Source organism: Podarcis erhardii, assembly GCF_964252035.2.
Source record: "Podarcis erhardii genome assembly, chromosome: 9".
Taxonomy (NCBI): domain Eukaryota; kingdom Metazoa; phylum Chordata; class Lepidosauria; order Squamata; family Lacertidae; genus Podarcis; species Podarcis erhardii.
The window spans coordinates 19,268,689-19,292,998 of record NC_138512.1 but is presented as its reverse complement, the minus strand read 5'-3'; the positions used below and the strand labels follow the sequence as shown (position 1 = coordinate 19,292,998).

General features: G+C 43.1%; 1 protein-coding gene across 1 annotated transcript in view; it reads right to left on the bottom strand.

The window, feature by feature from the left end:
• The window catches only part of KLB (klotho beta), a 29,508-nt gene extending 5,467 nt beyond the window's left edge, over positions 1-24,041 (bottom strand). The window contains exons 1-3 of the mRNA XM_081875693.1: positions 22,507-24,041; positions 7,741-8,251; positions 6,549-6,811 (exon numbers count right to left, since the gene is read on the bottom strand). Of these exons, the coding sequence (XP_081731819.1) occupies positions 6,549-6,811; positions 7,741-8,251; positions 22,507-23,241 (1,509 nt within the window). The 5' untranslated portion in view covers positions 23,242-24,041. The remainder of the gene's footprint in view (positions 1-6,548; positions 6,812-7,740; positions 8,252-22,506) is intronic.
• Between the last annotated feature and the right edge of the window lie 269 nt (positions 24,042-24,310).

The following is a 24,310-nucleotide window of genomic DNA, read 5'->3' as shown; positions in this document are numbered from 1 at the left end:
GCGCCACGCCCCCGGGATGCATGCCAGCCACACCCCCGCCTGCTCTCCGCCCCCAGTGCTGGAGCGTGAAGCTCTGCCACTGCTTGGATCCAGAGGGTTCCTTGTAGGAGTGGGAGATGCTGTAGGTAGGATGTGTCAGTGGTACCTATAGGAAAAGACTTCAGAGCAAGCATCTAAGACAGGCATCCCCAAACTTGGCCCTCCAGCTGTTTTGGGACTACAATGCCCATCATCCCTGACCACTGGTCCTGTTAGCTAGGGATCATGGGAGTTGTAGTCCCAAAACAGCTGGAGGGCTGAGTTTGGGGATGCCTGATCTAAGGCCTCAAATAGCAGAAGGGCACCCAAATACGTTTTGAAGTAAAATATGTTTCTCTTTAAATAGCCCTCCCACCATATAAAGCAATTAAGTTCAGAGTTCAGCATTACCTAGCTGTGGATGTGTACCTCAGCACGTGTGCTGATTTAGCCAATTTACAATTCTTTGCCCCCCCTGTGACCAAGTGAAACCTGACCCTCCTTTTGGTAGGCAGAAGAGGCTGCAACAGATCAGAGGTGGGTGACAAAGTCCTGCTGCAGATGCTCCAGTTCCTTGGATAGAGCCAGTACAGTGGTACCTTGGTTCTCAAACGCCTTGGTACTCGAACAACTTGGAACCCAAACGCTGCAAACCCAGAAGTAAGTGTTCCGGTTTGCGAACCTTTTTCGGAAGCTGAAATCGCTCCGTTTTGAGTGCCATACTTCCGTTTTGAGTGTTACGCTGAGGTCTGTCTTTGTTATTTATTTTGCATTTTTGTTTTTGCAGCTTTTTTGTGGCTGGGTGGAACCCAGTTCAGCTCCTGATTGATTGATTGATTGATTGTGTGACTGCAGTACATTGGTTATTGCTTTCATTTTATGTATCAATGGTCTTGTTAGATAGTAAAAATCATGATAAATTGCTGTTTTAGGGGTTATTTTTATAAGTCTGGAACGGATTAATCCATTTTGCATTACTTTCTATGGGAGAGTGTGCCTTGGTTTTGGAACGCTTTGGTTTTGGAACAGACTTCTGGAACAGATTCAGTTTGACAACCAAGGTGCCACTGTATTATCTTAGCCTCAGATTCACAGCTAATTATTCTACCACCACAGTTCTCAGGGAGTGATGCACATTTCCTTGAGAATATATGGATGGTTGCTAGGAAAGGAATGATGTAAGGAGACACTGATATCCATTCTGACCCATGTTTGCCACTTGCAGTGCTGTTTCCGTTCTGCAAGTTTGGCTTCAGACAAAAAAAAAAGTGCTGCATGCTGTCTACTGGGGTGGAATTTTACACACTGAATTACATTGTTCTGCAATGTTGATTTCAGTGCAAAGTAAATGCAAATTAAATGAAGGGGGAAAAACTCATCAGTTGCCTATCCTTTCTGTGGACTGTTGTACTTGCTGTGTTTATTTCCATTCTAGGCATGTGGCAAATAAGACAACACAGGCAATTTCTGTTTCCTCCCAAATCCTCTCCAATTCATATGTACCAAGGAGCATAATAATCAACGCACCTGCTTGTCACCTGTCTTTCACATGCCAGTCTGCCTGAATATTGAGGGATCAGTGGAATCCTGCCAGTGCCAAAAACTACCATTGCCAAACATGAACCTTAGACTATGCGACAGGGTTTTTGCCCTCATGTAGCCTGTGAGGAATTTGTAACTATTTGGATTGGAGATCAATTATTATGGAAATTGTGGGTGGCTCTGACTTGTGGTGGTGAGTCATACTTTACTGTGAAGCTGTTCAATTGAAAAAATAGATATAAAAGGAGAATTCCCTGGATGCCAAGATCCAGGTTTTGGGCAAGTACCCAGCAAAGATTTAAAATCGCAAAACATGAAAGTAAGGCTTGGAAATATAGGCTGCTAAACCTTTAAAATATGCCCTTGTGAGTTCCAAAACTCCCCTCTTCTCCCAGTGTAGTAAAAGACCACTTTTACTACACACACTTGGCAAGTAAAAAATTGGTTTACAGTGGTACCTCGGGTTACAGACACTTCAGGTTACAGACTCCGCTAATCCAGAAATAGTACCTTGGGTTAAGAACTTTGCTTCAGGATGAGAACAGAATCGCGCTGCGGCAGCAGCAGCAGGAGGCCCCATTAGCTAAAGTGGTACCTCAGGTTAAGAACAGTTTCAGGTTAAGAACGGACCTCCAGAACGAATTAAGTTCTTAACCCAGGGTACCACTGTACTTACAAACTCTCCAAAGGTCAGGTTCATGTGCTTTTCCGTACATCAGTCAGAAAAGTTACACAGGCAGTGAAGCTTGGCTTAGTTACCGTGGTGAAAGTTCCTAAATTATTGTCATAGGAACTGAAGAGTGGCTGGCTAAGCCGGAGCAACTAGCTGAGCCTCTTCACATGCTGAGCTTCTCAGGTAGACTAGGGGAGACCAATAGGGAATTGGACAGAGATATGTCTGATAGGATGGCTTACTCTATGGTATTAATCCCTTCATGCATTAAACTCAGTATGCATTAATTAGACTTAAGTATGTTGGTTATATGAGGCTTGTTATCTGTGATTAAACCACAGAGCCTAGGACTTGCCCGCAACGGGGTGAGTTCCCGTTGCTTAGTCCCTGCTCCTGCCAGGTAAATGGAAGGTAAACGGTGTTTCCGTGCGCTGCTCTGATTCGCCAGAAGCGGCTTAGTCCTGCTGGCCACATGACCCGGAAGCTGTACGCCGGCTCCCTCGGCCAATAAAGCGAGATGAGTGCCGCAACCCCAGAGTCGGTCACGACTGGACCTAATGGTCAGCGGTCCCTTTACCTTTACTATCCTACAGAAGCAGTAGGCAGGAAGGAGAGCTTAAATTTATCATCACCTACTTGCTCTCCTTTAGCGTCACAACTGGTGAATAAATAGTAAGTGTCCCCCATTCTTTGTTTCATATGGCATCCTCCTCCTGCCATTTTTGCCAAATATGTAGTCTCCCGTATTTTCATAAGGAAGTTATCTTATAAAAATCTGTCCCAGAACTTTTTACTAGGTGAAAAGAAATCCTGTTAGTCTAAGCTGTGTTTTAGTAGGCATTATGTAGCGTATTCTGCCATTTGTGTCGCAATGTACATTGTACTTTGATGGGCAGAATCTTTTGTCTAGTCAAATGAAAGTTGGTTTAACTGTCACCATGGGGGGGGGGGCAGGGACCTTAACTGACAACAGAGGACGGGTGGAAGTTAGAACACTCAGTATGCAAAAGAGGGATCGAAAGCATGCATATTCTGATTGGTGGTTGGAGGTTTAGAATTTTTAGTTAGCCTATGTGATTGGCTGTGGTGGCCAGAAAAAGTGAATATATGGCTGGGTGCGAGTCAGCCAGAGTCAGTTCCCATCAGTGGACAGCTGGAAGAAGAGTCTCAAGGCAGAAGACTTGAGAGGAAGCAGCAATGGATTTAGGTCAGTGCAGGCAGTCCACCCCCTGCATAGGGTGCCAAGCTGAGGGGTGCATAATAATAATAATAATAATAATAATAATAATAATAATAATAATAATAATAATAATATATAATATATAATCTACATTTATACAGGGAACCTACTGAGCAGATCCATAAAAAAGCAAATGTACTAAAATGAATTATTGTGAATATAAGAAAGATTTAGCTGGGGGCGGGCAGGAATTTTGTCCTTGCTCAGGGTGCAATATTACCAAAGTCCACCCCTGGAGAAAGGCAGAAGGGCTTGGTAACAAAAGCTGGGGCAGCTGAATCACTGGGTTTAGGCTGGGGGGGGGGAAGGAGGGTGGAGGACATAAGAGGGAATTCTGAGAAAGGACCTTCAATAGGGTTACTAACTGCTTCCTCAAAGTAAAAGTAAAAAATAAGCAACTGGTATTTAAAGTGACAGTAATAAGTTTGGGTTAAAGCTGACGGTGGGGTGGAAGGTTCACAGGCTCTGAAGGATTTATTGACAGCTGTATGAATTTATAGCTAGGAAGTGGTGGAGGCAAGCAGAATATAAAATGGAAGAATGGTATAAAGAAGTTTGGGATATAGCTATTAACAGTGCTTTTTTTTCTGAAAAAAAAAAGTTTAGGGGTGTGGCGTTCGTACGGAGCCCCCGGTCGTCTCACAGACTATTGACCCGTGCACCACTAATCCGCTGCCACCAACCAGGTCCTCCCTGGTAAAATCACTTCAGTCTCAGTCAGCTTCTCAATTAATAAAGAAGAGTGTATTTTATTTCAGACACAACAAAACTTTTACAGCATTCCAAACGTTTTGCTCTTTACTTTCTTAGTCTTATTTTCCTCTCTCTCTCTTCTACCTCCCCACACTCAAGAACCCACTGCCCTAACTGTCTCTCTATTACCAACTGCCTTTCCCAACCAGCCAACCCACGAAATCCAACCAACTAGTCACCCACAACTCCCAACGAACTCTTCCCAGAACTGGTTTTATAGTCCCCCTGACTCCACCCCCCTGGGTCCTGACTCTGCAACCTATTTAACTATTTCACCTCCAGCACTCTCTCTTATGTTAACGTCACAAGGGGTACTCTCATTTTCCTACTCATATTGAAGTACTGCCCCTCAATGAGGCCAAACTTAGATTCACAAAATGTTTAGGGGTATGTGTACCCCAGCGTCTCCCCAGAAAAAAAGCATTGGCTATTAATGATAAATTAACCTGTGCTATTAAGGTAAGTCAGGGAACAGGCAGGAGAAATGATTCTGAGGAGATATTGAGGGTAGTTTGTAGAATTTCTACTGTTAAAACGGAAAGGGGTCAAAACGTCGCAAGAGGTTTTGAAATTTTGGGAGGCTGGATAGTTACAATGGAATGGTCTTGGTGGTGGGGGGCACTTTTTATTCTTATTTATTTGTGATTATTACTTTGTCAAAATAAAATAAATAAATAAATAAATAAATATATTTTTAAAATAGTAGGTTAGCAAGGTATATACCCATTTATAGAGACAAAGGTATATTTAAGTAACCACATAAGCTTGTGTACTGCATACTCTTGTAATAACTAAACACTGATATCTTTGTTAAATATAACAACTATGTCTGACCAGATTTGAGTACATGGCATTAAGTGGTAGCGTTGGTAAGGGTTTAGGGAAACCACTGAAGATGGAAAACACCCCAACCTTTGCAGTGAGTTCTCTTTTATTATATTCGTAGGCCACTTTCAGACATCCTGTTTATTGAGCATTCATCCTAATGGTTTGTGGCGAGGCTAGACATTGTTCTGCCAAGCAAGGGTCATCCACAGTGCTGGATTTATGTATAAGCTAAACAAGCTATAGCTTAGGGCCCCATTCTCTTGGGGGCCCCCAAAAAAATTAAAGGGAAAAAAACTGGATGTACATTTCCAAAATATAAGATAAAAAACAAATAAAATAAAACCCACATACAGCAACAGTGTTTTGTGTTGTGTAGGCTCCTATGAGTAATGGGCCCCACCTACTAGCCTGCTCCCTAAAATATCACTGGTTTGCTCACTTCTATATAATAGGGTACATACATTCTGCATGGACTGGTTGCATGGCAACATGTGCAAATGGCTTTAGATACCTATTAAGTCCATAAATTACCATATAGCATATATTCAACACAAAAAACAGCGACAAAGGACAGCTGGATATATAAAGGGCCCCATTACCTTCAGTAGTTTAGGGCCTCATCAAACCTAAATCTGGCCCTGGTCATCCCTCACTTTCCACTGCATTTCCCATCACTTTCCTAACTGCAAACATCTTAACTTTTTGGGAAGCAGGTTTGTTGTGCAGGATCTCCAGATCAACTTCAATTTGCAAGCTGAATTTGCTGCTGTGCGGCTGAATCTCACCTGAAAATAGCAGCTATCTGAAAGCACCCATAGAGTTCCCCATCCCTTTCTTTTTAAACAGCTTTATGCCTTTGTGTTTCATTTGTTTTCTACTTCTGCGCTACGAGGATGGCATACAAATGCCGTAAATAAGTAAAATGCCACTCGAGGAAGCTGGGAGCATGGATATATGCCTGCATTAATTCTATGTCCAAAATGAACCAGGCACAGTGTTCATACAAATCCAGGGAGAAACTTCAAACTGGATTCATTTGTCAAACTATTATAACCAGGTGGAAAGATGCTAAAGAGAATAAGGTGGAATCTACACACATTAAAAAATGCGGTGAAAATGTTTTTTTTAAAAAAAGTTTTGAAAAATACATTGAATTTTCCATAGCTCACTGTTGCCATCTAGTGTCACATTTGTATATTGCACTTTACAACACACTTAAAACATTTTATTTGCAGCTGTATAGCTGAGTCCTAAGTCTCCTAATAGTTGAGTAGAAGAGCTTGCAGAACTGGGTATGCCTATTGAAATTCTACATAACTATTAAAGGTGCAAAAGATCCATCTCTACCCTAAATAAGAAAGAACATTCATAACTCAAATAGGTCTTTTAGATGCATTTGTGACTTTTTGGGGACTGCAGGAAGATAATGTTGTTGTTAAATTTAGCTCAGTCCAAGGAGAGACTTGAGATGCTTACATTTTTTATTATGCCTACCTTAATAACTGACTCTGTCACACCCCAGGAGAAGTCGCAGGGAAACTGGCCGTGGAAAGCTGGTTCTTTCAGAGGAAAGCCGTTTTCTTGTATGATTTCCTTGTAATAAAAAGCGGATGATTTGGGAATCCTCTCTTTTTCTTTGCTATTAAAATCTACATAAAATAATCCACGTCGGTTATTGTAGGCATGTTGCCATTCATATCCATCCAGGAGGGACCAGGCCGTATAGCCAAATACATCGATTTGATCGTATTTAATCGCTGCACAGGGGAAATGAAAGTAAAGGTACAATATTAGAAAACCAGACTATGATATGCATTACAAAGTTTGCACAGTAAAATGGTTTTGAAACAGGATATTCAGGAAGTTCCTTTATACTCAGGACATTGAGTTGTATAGCTTTGTCCTGTCTCCATTGGATGGTAATCGTTCTCCATTGTTTCAGAGAGTGTTATTCCCATGGTTACTTGGAGATGTCAGGGACTGACTCTTCTCCTAAAGACATATTCTCTGGTGGAGGGGAACCCTATTTTGAAGCAGGCATTTGCTCTGAACGAAAAGCCTACACTGGTATCAAGTTCTACTGCCTGTGTTTTCTGACTGATGCATGGAAAAGCACATGAACCTGACCTTTGAAGAGTTTGTAAGTAAACCAATGTTTAACTTGCCAAGTCTGTGGTTATATTCTGAACATACTTAGGACAGATATGGAGGTATGTAGCTTTCATTCTGCAAGTCACAGATATTTCCAGTGAACAAAGGATAGGACCATGTGAATATACTACTAAGAACAGAATTGAACTAATTGGATATTAGCTTCAGGGTTTTCCCTCAGGACTGCAGTGGTTAAATTCCCTTTCTATGCCTGCTGTCATCCTCTTAATTATCAGTCATCCCCACCCCCTCGACAGCTGATTATAACTGCATTTTTTATATAAAAAACTGCAATAGGCTGCATGCGTACATACATACATACATAAACCATAAGCTTGTTTAAGGCTGCTTATTTGTTTACAGTACCACACATGAGCCTGACTGTTTGCATATATGAATCTGTGCTGTGTATAGTGAGGTTTGGGGTACAAATTCCTGTTTGGATAAGTGAATCTCCATGCTTGAATAGCAGGATCTGCATGTACATTCATTCAGATCTGTTGGGTGCATTCAAAAACTCAGTAGCTTCACAAACCTTGCAAGACCTTATTAATAAAATTCTTCATCAAGTAGATAACTGTGGTGTCTTCCGTTTTCACGTGGCTGTTGGTAAACCAGCCGTTTTCTGCAATCAGGATTCTAGGATTGTTATATTCCAACTTAATCCAGTTCAACACTTCCCTCAGGTCAAGCGAGAAAACTTGTCCTATTTTGGGTAGTTTCTTTGGGGGTATAAAGTTATTTGGACCAAAGGAAAATGCAAAGAAGTCAGCGGTTCCTTTGATGTAGTTCTTCTCAGTCTCAGTACTGTTTGGCAAGAGAGAGGCAAATTCTGTCTTCAGCTCTTCTGGGTAATCTCCATCCCCATGTATTGGCTTGGCAAACCACCCAAGCACTTTCTGCATGGACTTCTGACACTTTCTGATGTCTTCTTCATTCTTGGATCTGCTCGGTTCGATCCAGTGGGATCCCAAAGTGATCGACAAAAACCCTTTCTGTTGTGGTCGGAAATGTTTGTTGTAATTATGCCAGACTCTTGCATGTGCCTAATGAAGAAGAAGGAGGAGGAGGAGGAGAGAATAGAAAACGTCCTATCAGTAAGTATTTTGGATTTGGCGTTAATATACTACATTACTGACGGGGTTTTATTATCATTTTTACAGAGATGCAAATAGATTGGCAACATAGTCAGACGAGAATCTAATTGCTCATTCATTCATTAATTGTCGTTTGCTAGCAGCCTCATATCGAGCCAAAAACTCAAGATATTTTGGTTTCAGAGACATACAATCTATAGGGCACGTCTGAATGACAAAAATAGAATAAATGAAATAACTGAACCACTTATTTATTTATTACACCTCTGACTTGCCCTTCCTCCACAGGAGTTCAAAGCAGCTCACAATATTCTTTCTCTATTTTATCCTCACAAAAACCTTGAACATGAAGTAGCTAACTTACATGCCTAACGGCAGAGCCAGCCCTATTATTATTATTATTATTATTATTATTATTATTATTATTATATTTAGAAAAAAAGTAAACGGTTTAACAAATATAAGTCTAAGTGATGTACATAAGATCGGGGGAGGGGGGGTTCAGCCGGAACTCGCCAGAGCTCAGTTCTGGCACCTCTCAGGTGGGCGCCATTGCCATTCAAAGAGAATAAGGGAGGTGTTCCTGGTGAGTTCCAGCACCTCTTTTTCTAGAAAAATAGCACTGCATAAGATAATACAAAATAGTTATCAATAGCACATGGGTAAATCAGCAAAACAGTTAAAACAAGTACTAAATTATACGTGTGGGTAGGCTTGCTGAAATCAAGAAGTTATTAGCAGGCTCCTCAAGTAGTATATTATTATTTATTCAATTTATACAGTGGTACCTCTAGATGCGAACAGGATCCATTGCAGAGCCCTGTTCGCATCCTGAGCAGAACACAACCCGCATCTGCGCGTGCGCAGGTCGCAATTCACCGCTTCTGTGCATGCGCGTGACATCATTTTGAGTGTCTGCGCATGCGCGAGCCACGAAACCCAGAAGTAACTCATTCCATTACTTCCGGGTCGCCGTGGAGCGCAACTTGAAAATGCTCAACCTGAAGCGACTTTAACCTGAGGTATGACTGTATACCACTTTCTATCCAAAGCTCCTAGTGTGCTGTACAACATTAGGAACATACTCAGCATAATAAAATATTAATAATACATAGCATAATAACACACAGCATAATGGTAAAATAATCATAATAACAGTCCGTCCCCCCACATTTAACAGGCCATAGATCATTTACTGGCTGAAGGCCTGGGTAAAGAGGAATGTTATTACCTGGCACCTAAAGACATGTAACAAAGGTGCCAGATGAGCCTCTCCGGGGAGAGCTCTCTACAAATGCAGAGCCACTCCAGAAAAGGCCTGTTCTTGTGTAGTCACCCTACAAACCTCTCAGGGTGGGGTGGGGACCTAGAGAAGACATGGAGAACCTATCAGGGAATGGGGACCTAGCGAGCCTCCCTGTCTCATGTTAATTGCACTAAAATATCAGCTCCTCACAGATTTGGAATAACCATTATATGACACTTGTAATGTGCAAGTTCTGCATATCCAAGCAGTTGATTAGTCGTGGATGAGGCAAGACCAGGGTGGAATCTACACACACATAAAAAACTGCTGTGAAAATGCTTTTAAAAAAAGTTTTGAAAAATCCATTGAAATTTGCATAGCTCACTCTCACTATCTAGTGTCACATTTGCATATTGCACTTTACAACACATTTTATTTGCAGCTGTGTAGATGAGTCCCTAGAGAAGCTATGAGCTATGCCACTGGGCCCATCACCTCCTGGCAAATAGAAGGGGAAGAAATGGAGGCAGTGAGAGATTTTACTTTCTTGGGCTCCATGATCACTGCAGATGGTGACAGCAGTCACGAAATTAAAAGACGCCTGCTTCTTGGGAGAAAGGCGATGGCAAACCTAGACAGCATCTTAAAAAGTAGAGACATCACCTTGCCAACAAAGGTCCGTATAGTTAAAGCCATGGTTTTCCCAGTAGTGATATATGGAAGTGAGAGCTGGACCATAAAGAAGGCTGATAGCCGAAGAATTGATGCTTTTGAATTATGGTGCTGGAGGAGACTCTTGAGAGTCCCATGGACTGCAAGAAGATCAAACCTCTCCATTCTGAAGGAAATCAGCCCTGAGTGCTCACTGGAAGGACAGATCATGAAGCTGAGGCTCCAATACTTTGGCCACCTCATGAGAAGAGAAGACTCCCTGGAAAAGACCCTGATGTTGGGAAAGATGGAGGGCACAAGGAGAAGGGGACGACAGAGGACGAGATGGTTGGACAGTGTTCTCAAAGCTACCAACATGAGTTTGACCAAACTGCAGGAGGCAGTGGAAGACAGGAGTGCCTGGCATGCTCTGGTCCATGGGGTCACGAAGAGTCAGACACAACTAAATGACTAAACAACAACAACAACAGATGAGTCCCAGCTTGCTGTTTTCCACCCCAGTGGCCCCTGTTTCACATCTTACTCTTCATGTTCTTTATTTGAGTAAGTTATCCCTGAACCCGAGCACTGTGATCTCTGGAAGACCAGCAGTATGAAAAAGGCAAAACAATGTTTGGAATGGGATGAGAGAGTATCAGTTTTGCTTAGAAGGGTCATGAAGGGCATTTCAAATGTATTTTGCTTCCACGAGGCAATTTGACCTCTCCTCCTGAGATAAAGGTGCATGCCAGATTATCTCGCATTTACCTTTGCCTCTGACGTGGGCTTCTTTGCCTTTGTCCGAAGAGAACATCTCTTGACATACAGAGAAAATGCTGACCAATGTTGGGAAACGCTTCTCAAGAGCCGAACCGTCAATGACTCAGCAAACCAATTCTGCTCAGGAATTAGTTTACTTTGAAATTCTTACTCCATTTGCATGCATGGGTGTAGCCGGGAGCGGCCCCCGCCCCGAACCAAGTAAATAATAATAAAAAATACTTAACTAACTGACCAATTGAGTCATAAATAGCTTGGTACTGCTGGTTCTAGTTGCAGAACTTTATTCAAATAGCGAAGTAGCAACCAAGTTGAGGACTGCTTCAGACTGGCATCATGGAAGAATCTGCTATCAGTTGTTTTATGGGCTTCCAATGCCGCAATCTATGTCAGGACAGCTGCCCAAGGTCTAGACATTAGCATTAACCTTTGAGATGGAGGGAAAAGGGGGAGAAGTCTGCATCAGACAGGTACCAGTGAGTCATATCCCTGCTCAACCATGAAACTCTATGGTTGGTGTCTAGCGGACTCAATAGATTGTTGAGTGGTTCAGGATATGAACATAGGAACAACCTTACTAGATCATACTAAGGTAAAGGTAAAGGGACCCCTGACCATTAGGTCCAGTCATGACCGACTCTGGGGTTGCGGCGCTCATCTCGCTTTATTGGCCAAGGGAGCCGGTGTACAGCTTCCAGGTCATGTGGCCAGCATGACTAAGCCGCTTCTGGCGAACCAGAGAAGCGCATGGAAACGCCGTTTACCTTCCCGCCGGAGCGGTACCTATTTATCTACTTGCACTCTGACGTGCTTTCGAACTGCTAGGTTGGCGGGAGCAGGGACCAAGCAACGGGAGCTCACCCCGTCGCGAGGATTCAAACCGCCGACCTTCTGATCGGCAAGTCCTAGGCTCTGTGGTTTAACCCACAGCGCCACCCGCGTCCCAGATCATACTAAAGGACTTTCTAATTCAGCATTCTGCTTCCCATGGTAGCCAATCAGATGTCTCTGGGAAACCCACAAGCAATAGCAAAATAGACCTCCTCTCTGCACCTGTCTAATCCCCTTTTAAAGCTGTCTGAGAGCCTGTTTATTGAGCATTCATCCTGATTTGCTTGCAGGAAGGTTAGGTAGCATTAGGGATACCACATTTCAAAAAGTGAAAATCCGGACAGAAAACTTGCCGAGTTTTTATGGGAAGTCGGCAAAAACGGCATTGCCGACATGGGCTGCCATGTGCCTGGATTTCACCAAACACTTCGCCGATTTCTGCCCGGACACTGCTGTCGACTGCTGCAGTATTGGCTGGGAAATCCTAGACGTATGGCAGCCCTAGATAACATTGGCTATTTAGTAAGCATTCATCCTGATTTGTTTGTGAGGAGGTTAGATAAAGCTGCATTGGGTGCTCTCCCACACATTATAGTGCATGTTCCCATCACTTTTCTTATTGCAAAATGAAATATACTCAGAGTCGAGAGTGGATTTCATGCTCTTTATTCAGCTCATAGTGGTCAGGAGGAATGGAAGTTCCCCCAGAATGTCTGCTTTATATACATTATTTACACAATGGGCCCCACGTGATTGGCTAATTCCGGGATTCTACTGTAGGCCAAACAGGTTGCAGATTCACTTCAACCTGGAGCTGGATTGGGTGGCTCCTGTGGACCAATCAGACTGCTGCATTCTGAATCCTATTGTTCTAGGACCAATCACACTGCTGCATCTTGGATCCTATTCAACTCAGTACATAACACAAAACATACGATATTTGGGGGGAAGTGGGTTGGTTGCAAAGGACTTCTCAATCAACTATATTTACGCAAATGGAATTTGCCAGAGTCTGGATGAATCCCACTGGGAAATGGCGACTGTCCAAAAGCGCCATCGATTCATCTTGAGGTAGCAAACTCCACCATTTAACGATGAGGCTGCCTTTTGTACTTCTTGCACCCGGCGTGCACTGCTCTGAACTCCTTGCAGAAAGAATTAGATACAAATGTGATCTACCTAAAAATCAAGATGGGGGGGGGGGCGGTTTGGAGACACACTGTGACTTTCCACCTCTGGCACTTATTCCTGACATCTCAACCTGGTTCATGCTCTGACTGATAGACCTCAGCAACAGATTATTAACTGCAAAACAAACAAGCATAAAAGTTAAGACTGACCACAATACATGGATTTTTATTTTTATTTTTTTTAAGCAGATCTTGATTGCAGTTGTTCTTTTTCCCCTGGGTCGCTGCTCGATACCTAATCTGCTTTGCACCTTGAAGATCAAGGCTAAATGTAAAGGCTAAGTAGATAGTGGCGGTACAATCAATAATAGGTGCTATATCCTCGCAGGTACACGGGATTTTCTGCACATTTCCCTGTTCCTCGTGCATTTGATGTACAATGCTAAATTAGTTAATATAAATCCATTAAGAATGCTTAGAGCAGTCAGGAATGTACTCCTGAACAGATATTAATTTTTACAGTACCGCAAGTGTCGAGCAGCAGCTCCTGTTTGAACAGTATACAGTTCACAACATGTGGACTGTTTGTAACAGGCTAAACAAGTTCCTGAAACAGAACTCTCTTCTTAACTAAAAAGTCTGCATTGCCATTTCTTGATCTCAATGCCTTGCTTTATCTTGCTTTGATTTGTTTATATCACTTATTTTGAATATTTCTGGAGTACGCTGGCTATGTGAAATTTAACAAAGAGGCGGCAAAATTAAATCCAAATATCTTCTGCTTCTGCAAGGGTGTCCACGACCTCTTGTGCCAGCTGGAGGATGGCTGTATATTGTAGGATTGTGTGAATGCTTGCACAAGCACTTACAGCACATCTGCACCAGCGGATATTTATTTTCCCTTAGGCTACTGCTTCTTCTGATCCCATTGCTTGTTTACCACCTGGGGAGGAGCAGGGGTTCTTGTGAGCCAAAAGGTAAAACTGAAATAAAGCAGGGGGAGCTAATTTGGTGCCCCCCCCATATCATGTTGTTGGACTACATCTCCCACCAGCCCTTACTACTAGCTATGCTGAACAGGGCTGATGGGAGTTGGAGTCCAACATCATCTGGCAGATACCATGTTGGCTACCCATAATACAGTGGTACCTCGGGTCCAGAAATAGTACCTCAGGTTAAGAACTTTGCTTCAGGATGAGAACAGAAATCGTGCTCCGGTGGCGCAGCGACAGCAGGAGGCCCCATTAGCTAAAGTGGTGCTTCAGGTTAAGAACAGTTTCAGGTTAAGAATGGACCTCCGGAACGAATTAAGTACTTAACCTGAGGTACCACTGTATAGGGAAATGAAACAAATAAGTAAAAACTCATGCCGTGGTGACGGTTCCAGTTTCCCGTTAGCTTCTGAGCCTTTGTTGCAGAAAAACAAAATGAAAAAGCCTGCCCTGCACTTCTGTCATCTGTCAAAAATTGGTTATGCTATGTTTAAACGGTTTTCTCCAAAAGTCCCTGGAAGGCAATGCTATACCCTCCCACGGTTTCCGATGAAAACAGGGACATCCCATTCCATTATGATAGTTTTACTGTTTATACCTCACACACCTTACTGGGTTGCCCCAGCCACTCTGGGCAGCTTCCAACATACATAAAAAACATAACAAAACATTAAACATAAAAAACCCCTTCCCTATACATGATTGCTTTCACATGGCTTGGGGCTCAGATAACTCCATACCCTCCAACATTTCTCCAGTGAAAATAGGGGCATCCTAAGGAAAAGTGGGTGGCGCTGTGGTCTAACCACAGAGCCTAGGGTTTGCCGATCAGAAGGTCGGCGGTTCGAATCCCTGCGACAGGGTGAGCTCCCGTTGCTTGGTCCCTGCTACTGCCAACCTAGCAGTTTGAAAGCATGTCAAAGTGCAAGTAGATCAATAGGTACCTGTCAGGGAACTGCCATCAGTGCCGGAGGGAGAGAACAAAATCCAGAGGGATTCCAGAGAGCGTCCCAGGATTGGGAGAGGCAGCCCATCTTCTGGGGAAGAGAATCAGCGTAGCACCAGTGGAGAAGGGGGGCAGATGGAGGAAGTGGCGAGGCGGTCCCATGACTCCTTGCCGGGGACCAGCGGGGAGAGTAGAGGTCCTCCGCTGCCTACCCCCTCCTTGCGCAGAAGGCTTTTGCGCAGAGAGAGTAGGAGGAGACTAGGCATCAAAGAGCTGCTTTGCTGGAAGAAGTTTAAGAAATGCCCACTGACGGATTCTGCCAGCGATTGAGACAACCACGGGTGAGTGGCTGTCCGGACAGAAAAGGTTCACTCAGGCAATACACCCAGGTGTTTGCACCAGCTTACGCATGAGCAACCTCTAGAACCATCACAGCACTGCTGCGGCAGGAAGGTAAACGGCATTTCCGTGCGCTGCTCTGGTTTGCCAGAAGCGGCTTAGTCATGCTGGCCACATGACCTGGAAGCTGTACGCCGGCTCCCTGGGCCAGTAAAGCGAGATGAGCGCTGGAACCCCAGAGTCGGTCACGACTGGACCTAATGGTCAGGGGTCCCTTTATCTTTAAGGAAAAGTGAGACATTCCAGGATCAAATCGGAAACCGGGACGGCTTTTGTAAATCAGGGACATCCCTGAAAAATAGGGACACTTGGAGTATCTGCAACAAGGCTGGCCGTGTAGCAAAAGGAAATGCCATGCTTTTTTTATAACTGAAAGCTGTGACAGAGGTACACTTACAATATATTACAGTGGTACCTCGGGTTAAGCACTTAATTCATTCTGGAGGTCCGTTCTTAATCTGAAATTGTTCTTAACCTGAAGCACCACTTTAGCTAATGGGGCTTCCTGCTGCCGCCGGGCCGCCGGAACCCGATTTCTGTTCTTGTCCTGAAGCAAAGTTCTTAACCTGAGGTACTATTTCTGGGTTAGCGGAGTCTGTAACCTGAAGCGTACGTAATCTGAGGTACCACTGTATACATTATATTTTACCATTTGGAAATAAGTCCAAGCCTTCCAGAACACTTTTTGTGTGGAAGATGCTATGTGGCAGTTAATTAGTGTTGACCAAACACAGATAGCATCTAGTCCTTGGGCAAAAGATTATCTTCAACCACCTTCCTTATTGTGCAAGAGAAACTAGGGGATTGAGTGATACTGTGCTGGTTAACCAAACTCCATCTTTCATCCTAATTAAGCCAAGGACCAACTCAGGAGTGACAATACCTTTCCAAGTATCAAAGGTCTTATGCCGACTAGATACCCAAGATTAGGTTGCCAGCTACCAGCAATTTCAGTGGTTACTAGATAACCAAGATTTTATCTATAATTCTATAGTAAATAGGAACTCATTGGGGTGTGGGGAGAACCAAGGTACATTCTGCATTTATTTTATTTTGTAATCTGGAATGCAATCTGCTCCCTGACCCAGCCACAACTTTTGATTTGGGGAGGTGCATAGCATTTTACAAACCGAGCGCCCAGTTACCATGCCCTGATAGACAGAAAACACATAGTCTGGCTCACAAGGGGGAAAGGGCCTAAATGCTTTACAAATTCCAAATTTGAATGTCTCTAAATGTGCAGTGTTGAGATAAGTGAAACTAAAGCCGCTATGTTCTGCTACCTGAACAACACCCTGAGCAAACTCTTGCACAAATGGAAACACGACCAGAGCGGCAGAATCTTATCTATGCAGACTCTTGCAGAAGCTCCCATTCAAGGCTGTGTATATATTACATTTTCAAAGCACATTCAAAACACATTCTTTCCCACAGAGAATTCCGGGCACTTTAGTTCTCCCCTCACAGAGTTATAATTCCCAGCCATGCTTAACAAACTACAGTGCCCAGAATTCTTTGAGGGGGAAATGTGTTTCACAGGTGTTTTCAAGTTATCATGTGAAGCATATTTGCTGACCAGCGTGAGTGGCTATTTTCTTTCTGTCCACAGTCCTTTGGATCGGGGTCCTTCTCCAAATTCATTTCAGCATTACAACACTCTGGTGGATGAGACAAAATAAAACCTACATTTCTATCATCATGCCCACAGTCACATTTGTGACTGAATGTTAAATTTATATGTCAGGATACCTCAGTTGATTATAGTGTGATGCCGACACTGCCAAGGTTGCAGGGTTGACGCCTGTATGGGACAGCTGCGTATTCAGGTTGGACAAAATCATCCTCAGGGTCCCTTCCAACTCTATAAGGGTTGCCATGTGTCCAAAATTTCCCAGACATAGCTAGAATACAATAGTTGGAAACAGTGTCTGGGCAGAAATCGATTTAATGTCTGGGAAAATCCAGACATTCCAAGTCGGAAGTCTAAATTTTGGCAAATTTCCTTAAAAATAGCTCAAACTTCATTTTTATTTATTTTTTAAAGATTTTGCAAAAAAGAAGAAGCTAAACAACTTGCTTAGTCTACTGCTGATTAATCTAGCCTTCCTTCACCCCACTTCAATTCTCTGTTCTCAATAGCAAGCATGGTTTAGATTTGAATTCCAACCACAATGTATCTCTTCAGAAACACTTTTACTCAGATTATGCACTACTTACTATGAACAGCAAATGCCACGATCCGTCTGTGGTTTTCCATCAAAAAGCATATGACACCAAGGAAATTCTTACAGCCTAATCCTATACATGTTTACTTGCTTGAAAATCTCATTGAATTCAACTCAGTTTCTGCCCAACCCAAGTCAGTGTAGCCTCAGTTCTCTACACTAACAGCAAAGTCATTATTTGAGTCCTGATCCTTATGTAGCCAAAACTGTGCCATCCACTCACAAAAGTATCAGTAGGACTGGTTTTGTAGAAAAAAATCTGTAGGAAAATAAACTGAAAGGGCAGGGGGAAACCCAAATTATTTCAGTGAGGCCTGAGAGTGTGCTCAGTGAGCAATAGAGTGGGAGGGGAAATGGAAAATTGGGGTGCAAATGGAGTATCCTGGAAAAGAACATGGCTAGCTGTCTGGAACTGAGGCTCAACAGGAACACTCCAAATTATTTAATGTCATGTGTCATTTCAAAGCAACCCTCAGCCTTGAACTCTCTTGTTGTAGGTTGCTCTGATCCTTGGTGACACCTGAGCTCTGAAGCTGAAGGCCACCAGAGGGTCAAGACACCTTTGCCTTAGTAGGTCCACTGTGACACTGAAGAATGTTCAGGGAAGGTCAGCTTGCAGCTTTCAAACAGAGGTTTGGGCTCGGTGTTCATCAGTATGCGGATGATACCCAGCTCTACCTGTCTTTTAAATCAGAACCAGTGAAGGCGGTGAAGGACCTGTGTGAGGGTCTGGAGGTGGTTGGAGGATTGATGGCAGCTAACAGATTGAGATTGAATCCTGACAAGGCATAAGTACTGATTTTGGGGGACAGGAGGCAAGCAGCTGTGGAGGACTCCATGGGGTAACTGTGCTCCTGAAGGACCAGGTGTGTAGCCTGGGAGTCATTTTAGACTCACAGCTGTCCATGGAGGCACAGGTCCATGTCTACCAGTTCCAGCTGGTACACAGGCTGAGACCCTCCCTGCCCGCAGACTGTCTCGCCAGAGTGGTGCATGCTCTAGTTATCTCCTGCTTGGACTACTGCAATGTGCTCTACGTGGGACTACCTTTGAAGGTGACTCAGAAACTACAATTAATCCAGCTAGACTGGGGACTGGGAGTGGCCACCAGGACAATGTAACACCAGTCCTGAAAGACCTACATGGAGCATCTTCAGCCCCATCGTTCAGCTCGGACATTGAGGTCCAGCTCTGAGGGCCTTCTGGCGGTTCCCTCCCTACGAGAAGCGAGGTTACAGGGAACCAGGTAGAGGGCCTTCTCGGTAGTGGTGTCCGCCCTGTGGAATGCCCTCTATCAGATGTCAAGGAAATAATCAACTACCTGACTTTTAGAAGGCAGCCCTGTTTAGGGAAGTTTTTAATGTTTGATGTTTTATCGTGTTTTTAATATTCTGTTGGGAGCCGCCCAGAGTAGCTGGGGAAACCCAGCCAGATGAGCAGGGTAAAAGTAATAAATTATTATTATTATTATTATTATTATTATTATTATTATTATTACTACTACTACTACTACTACTACTACTACTACTACTACTACCTGGAGATGCCCACCATGTTTCTTATGGAGAGAATAACATCCCGTAAGAGTAGAGACTGTAATCATTAATTGGCTGGCTTCCACTGCTAGCAACATGTATGTCTCCAAGTTTATTACTTTGTGACAAATGGTTAGTTAACAACTGTCTGGGAAGGGATATCAGTAGTACAATGGGCATCATAATCCTTGTGTTTTCTCTGTGGGGTTCTTGCATATCTTGTGACAAATTAGAGGTAAATCATTCCTTGATTTTAGGGCATATACTTGAATAAAGTAAAGATTCCTTTATCTTATTATTTTTGCACAGCTCCTATGAACATCCATTTTAACCCAGGGACTTTCACGATCTTACATTCAGCATCTCTCTTTCCTGGTTAAACAAAATGAGTATTCCTACTACAATTATTAGCAGAATGTGGCTCGGTAGTAGAAGATCCTTGGTTGGACCTCTAGAATCTCTGGGGTACGACTCCTGCCTGAAATTGTGAGTGGCCACTATTGGTCTGACTTGCAATAAGGCAGCTTCTTATGTTCCTACCTTGCCCTGAAAGAAAGTAAGACAGGAAAAAGTCCAGCCGACTCATTCAACTTATGTTGGTGAAACAGTTCTTATCTGCCTTTGTTGACAGGTGGAGGGAACCCCACCAACTGACTCCAAACGGAGGTCAAAACATGAGAGTTTGCTGTAAAAATAGAGCACATCGTGTTCTTTAATTTCTGCCCAATGGAGGAAAACCTGGCGCCTGCACTTCTTTTGTTTTGAGAGCAAAAGTGTAAATCAAATTTTTAAAAAGTCAGCAGCAAAACCTGTTTTAAGTATCATGGAAGGCTTAGAGGGCGTACCAGTCAGGAAGATGGACAATAACTTTCTGTATCAGAAGCAAGAACAGAATAGATACAGAAAACAAAGTCCAGTGCCATCTAGTGACTAAACGATATAATTACGCTATCCACATAATGTATCCACTCTTTCTCTCCAAGTGACGCTCAACTTAAAAAGGCTGGGCTGAACCTGAACTTCCTACTGATTCAGATATTTAAACACTACATTGGATCGGCTCCTTTTCATGCTTGGTTTAGGAGATCACTGGACAACATTTCAAGGCCTTGCTTTCTGCTGGATAAATGGGACTTGTAACTCTGTGGGTTAGTCCAAAATCAAGTGCCAAATGGTCAGCTGCTAAGTACATCTACTGCTGTTGGCTCCTACAGTGGTGGTGGCATCCAGAATTTGGCTGATTTCCTCCTTTCCATTCTACTATATCATGTGCTGCTTCCCCCGCCTTAAACTCTCTCTCTCCCCCCCCCCTCACACCCACCCAGTGTACCTAAGAGTTGCTCCACACATATTGGAACACCACCTGATGACTTACAGTTGAACAGAACAAGGTGACATTAACATTCTGTGTTTAAATGTGTGGAACATTGAAATTTCAGGACCAAAATACATTTAGTTTAAAATTAATTCAAGGCAAGGTGCAACCTTTGGATTTTTGTGAAGTGTGGTGGGATTTTATACAATATGCTAATAATAATAAATTAAATGTAGATTGATTGATTCCAGAAGCAAATAAGAATGTTTGGCTACCATGAGAATGTCAGAATATAATTTCGATGTTTATGGATACGATATATCTTATTCAAATGTCAATTTACTTTAACCTTGTTTACGGTCCTGATGATTACGCCATGATATTAGTTTATGAGTATCACAGCAGAGCTACGGTGAAAAATAATAATAATTACAAGAAAAGAAGTAAAAATGTGAAATGCCTGAAAACTGATAAAAATATTGGAGAGGGGGACATTCTGGCTATGTTTGGTTTGTGATGCTCAGTTATTCAATCAGGTCATCATTTGATGTTGCAACATGCAGGTGTGGACCAACCCTCTCCAAACTCCTCCCCTTGCCTTCACTCATTGTTTAGCCTGTCTAGGAAAATGTCTAAGACATTTGGCAATAGCCACTTGTGAAAGAATCATTTCAAGGGAACTCAGATTTTAAGGACCCTTTTTGCCAGGGCTAATGGGAATTGTAGTCCAAAACACCTGGAAGGTACCAAGTTTGCAACGGCTAACCTAGTTACTTTTTGTGGGCCGAATTGCCAAATGATTGTGTATGTGGAATTGTAGACAAGCCCTAAGTTACCACAAGAAAGACCAATGGATATTATTTCGGTCGTTCTGTCAAGGGATGCTTTTCTCAAATGATTCAGTTGTGGTGGGGGCTGTACTTTTCTTCTAATACCCCCTCCCCCAAATTATGCAGAGTATTTCTGTGTACAAATTTTAGGGCATGATCCACAGTTGGAATAAGAGCTCTGATTTCACTAAACGATAACTAAGTCAACAGAAAGAAGCTAACTTCTGTTGGATATATAATTCAGCTAAGGGAGGGGTAGCTACCCTAGCTCAGTTCTAATAAACAGCTGAAAGCAGAATTGGCTTGACGTCATTCTTCAGGTCTTCAATATTGACACAAAGGATATTTCTCTTCAGACAATTAAAAAATACTCGGTAACATTGTTTGTTCAGTATAGTGGCTACTATTTGTGGTGTGATTGTATCAGCTTCGGCTGCATTATTTAATTATTCTCTATGTTTGATTGCTTCATCAAGCTACAATTTGTCAGATTTAGGGCTATTTAATATGTGTTTCTTTTAGGGCAATCAGATAATATCAGCATATGCAGGTTATCCTTATGGTCCAAGGCAAACAAATATGAAAGGAAGTGCAAGAGGTTTTTTTTTGCAGACAAGCTGTTATTAAGGCTACAATCCAACCAGGCTTCAAGTACTGTAAACATATTTTGATTTGAATGGGAATATACTGTGCCATCATAAGCATTGCTCAAAACGTAACACCTACTGAATTTGATTAAGCTGGTCCCCTAGTCAGGGACTGCAGATTAAGAGACATATGCTTGACTTCATCACTGAAATTTATGGTACTTAAAGGGACATAGCCAACTAAATTCATCTCAGAGCAGCAGACCCACTGAAATCAATGGGCCCAAATTTAGTCATATATATCCAATAACTTCAATGGGTCTTCTCTGAGTAGGACTGGCATTGGCCACAACCCAATAAGTCCTTAATTTATGGAGGACCAGAGCTCAGCGGTTGGCAACATGGTTCAACTTCCGACATCTCCAATTAAAAAGCATAGGGTGAAATGCAATGGGAAAGACCCTAGCTGTCAGTCAAACAACTGATCTAGTTGGTATAAGGCAGCTTCAATTGGAACGTGGCCAGATTTGCCGCTTCTTTTTACTTTTAATAAAACAAGTGTTGAAATCATTACATGGACAGCACGTTTGTTTCTGCCCAGGCTTTTAGCCTGCAACAAGAATACTGATTATCGCAAGCATTACTCTCAGCTTTGCAGTCATCGTATAAATATTATACTGGCTCTCCAGCGGCAGTGAAACTTAAATCTGTGACAGTGAAATCTCTCTGTACTGTACCTTGATCAGATTATGTCCTACCAGAGGGACAGAGCTTTCTTCCTTCTCTCCGGGTGCATGGATCCCTGTGCCATACCCATGCCAAGCAACTAGATAAGGATTGTGGATCGTAATCCAGTACTTAACTCGATCGCCAAAAGCTTGGAAGCAAAAAGTCGCGTAGTCATCGAAAACACCGATCAGGGATTCGTTTTTCCATCCTCCATATCTCTCGTACAGAATCCAGGGCAAATCCCAGTGGTATAGGGTGACCACAGGCTCGATATGCCTCTGAACCAGAGCATCTAGGAGACTGTTGTAGTATTGAAGCCCCTTTTCATTGACAGCTGTCACTGTTCCAGTGGGGAAGAGCCGTGGCCATGAAATTGAAAAGTGGTAAGAAGAAACTCCCAAAAATTCCAGAGCTGCTAAATCTTTCTGCCAAAAAATGTAGCTGTCACTGGAGTCATCTGTCCTGGAACCAGCTCTCAGCTCTGAACGGGCGAACTCTTCCCATATTGACGGTCCCCTTCCATCTTCCCTTTGGGCACCTTCCACCTGGAAAGCGCTGGTCCCCACACCCCAGAAGAACTTTTTGGGGAATGTGTCCTGCAGAAACATCTGGGTTTCATTCACAAAACCTGAACTGGACTCTTTCCCCCAGACCGATCTTCCATTGTTGTCAAGCCCAGCAACTGTCTGTATAAAAATGAACGTCCACAAGGCTAGGGATCCTTTCAGCTGCTGCATAAACATTGCGCCTTTCTGGAGTGTATGCTAAAAGTCACATTTTCTTTTTGGCGGCGCCTGGAAATGCATCCATTCCCCGGGATCCCTGCTGCATAGCTTGTCTTCATTTGCCACAAAACTGCTGGAGTGTCTTATCAAAGCTTCAGCAGGGGGGAAAAAGCAAGCTTGTGACTGTAAAAACCCTGTTAATGATTAGCTTGGCATTGCAAGACTTAGGATGGGTCACGAAAAAGCAACATAATCCCAGGGAGATCACCTTCTCATGACCACTAGGACACCTGAGGAAGATTCTTTTATTGCCGCAGGAAAAAAAAGAGGTTCGAATCATGAAGGCTTCCCTCCATCAATGCCTAGTTGTTCTGAATGTCTGAAACGGCAGTCTTGGCAGCTGTCTGTCAGAGGATGCTAGCGGCTGATCCAATTATATTTAAAGGGAATAGAGACAAATTGCCTTTTTGACACAATTACCCACATGCAGAAAACATGCTGCCACTGCTAATTAATTAATAGGAGGAAAGGCCAGCCAGAATTGTCTTCAGAAGCCCCTGCAGCTACATGAGGATTTGTGAAAGGCTAGCAAGTTTATGGCAGGATGAGCTTTTATAGGTAAGAACTCTACATACCCTTCAAAGTTTCTCTGATGCGCAGATATAGGATGTTGGGCACCTGGCTTGACAGAATACACGTGAAAAGGATCTAGGGGTCTTAGTAGACCACAAGCTTGGCATGGGTTAGCAGAGTGATGCAGCAGCAAAAAAAGGCTAATGCTATTCTAGGCTGCAGCAATAGAAATAAAGGGGACAAGGAAAATAATAGTAGTACGGCTACTAATAATAGTAGTACTGCTACGAAGGGGGTTGGACTCGGTGGCCCTTGTGGTCTCTTCCAACTCTATGATTCTATTATTTCATGATCAGACCCCACCAAATCTACAATTGCATGATTCTATGACATAGGACCCAAATAGAAGAAGAAGAAGAAGAAGAAGAAGAAGAGGAGGAGGAGGGAGGAAGGAAGGAAGGAAGGAAGGGGAGTTTGGATTTGATATCCCACTTTATCACTACCCGAAGGAGTC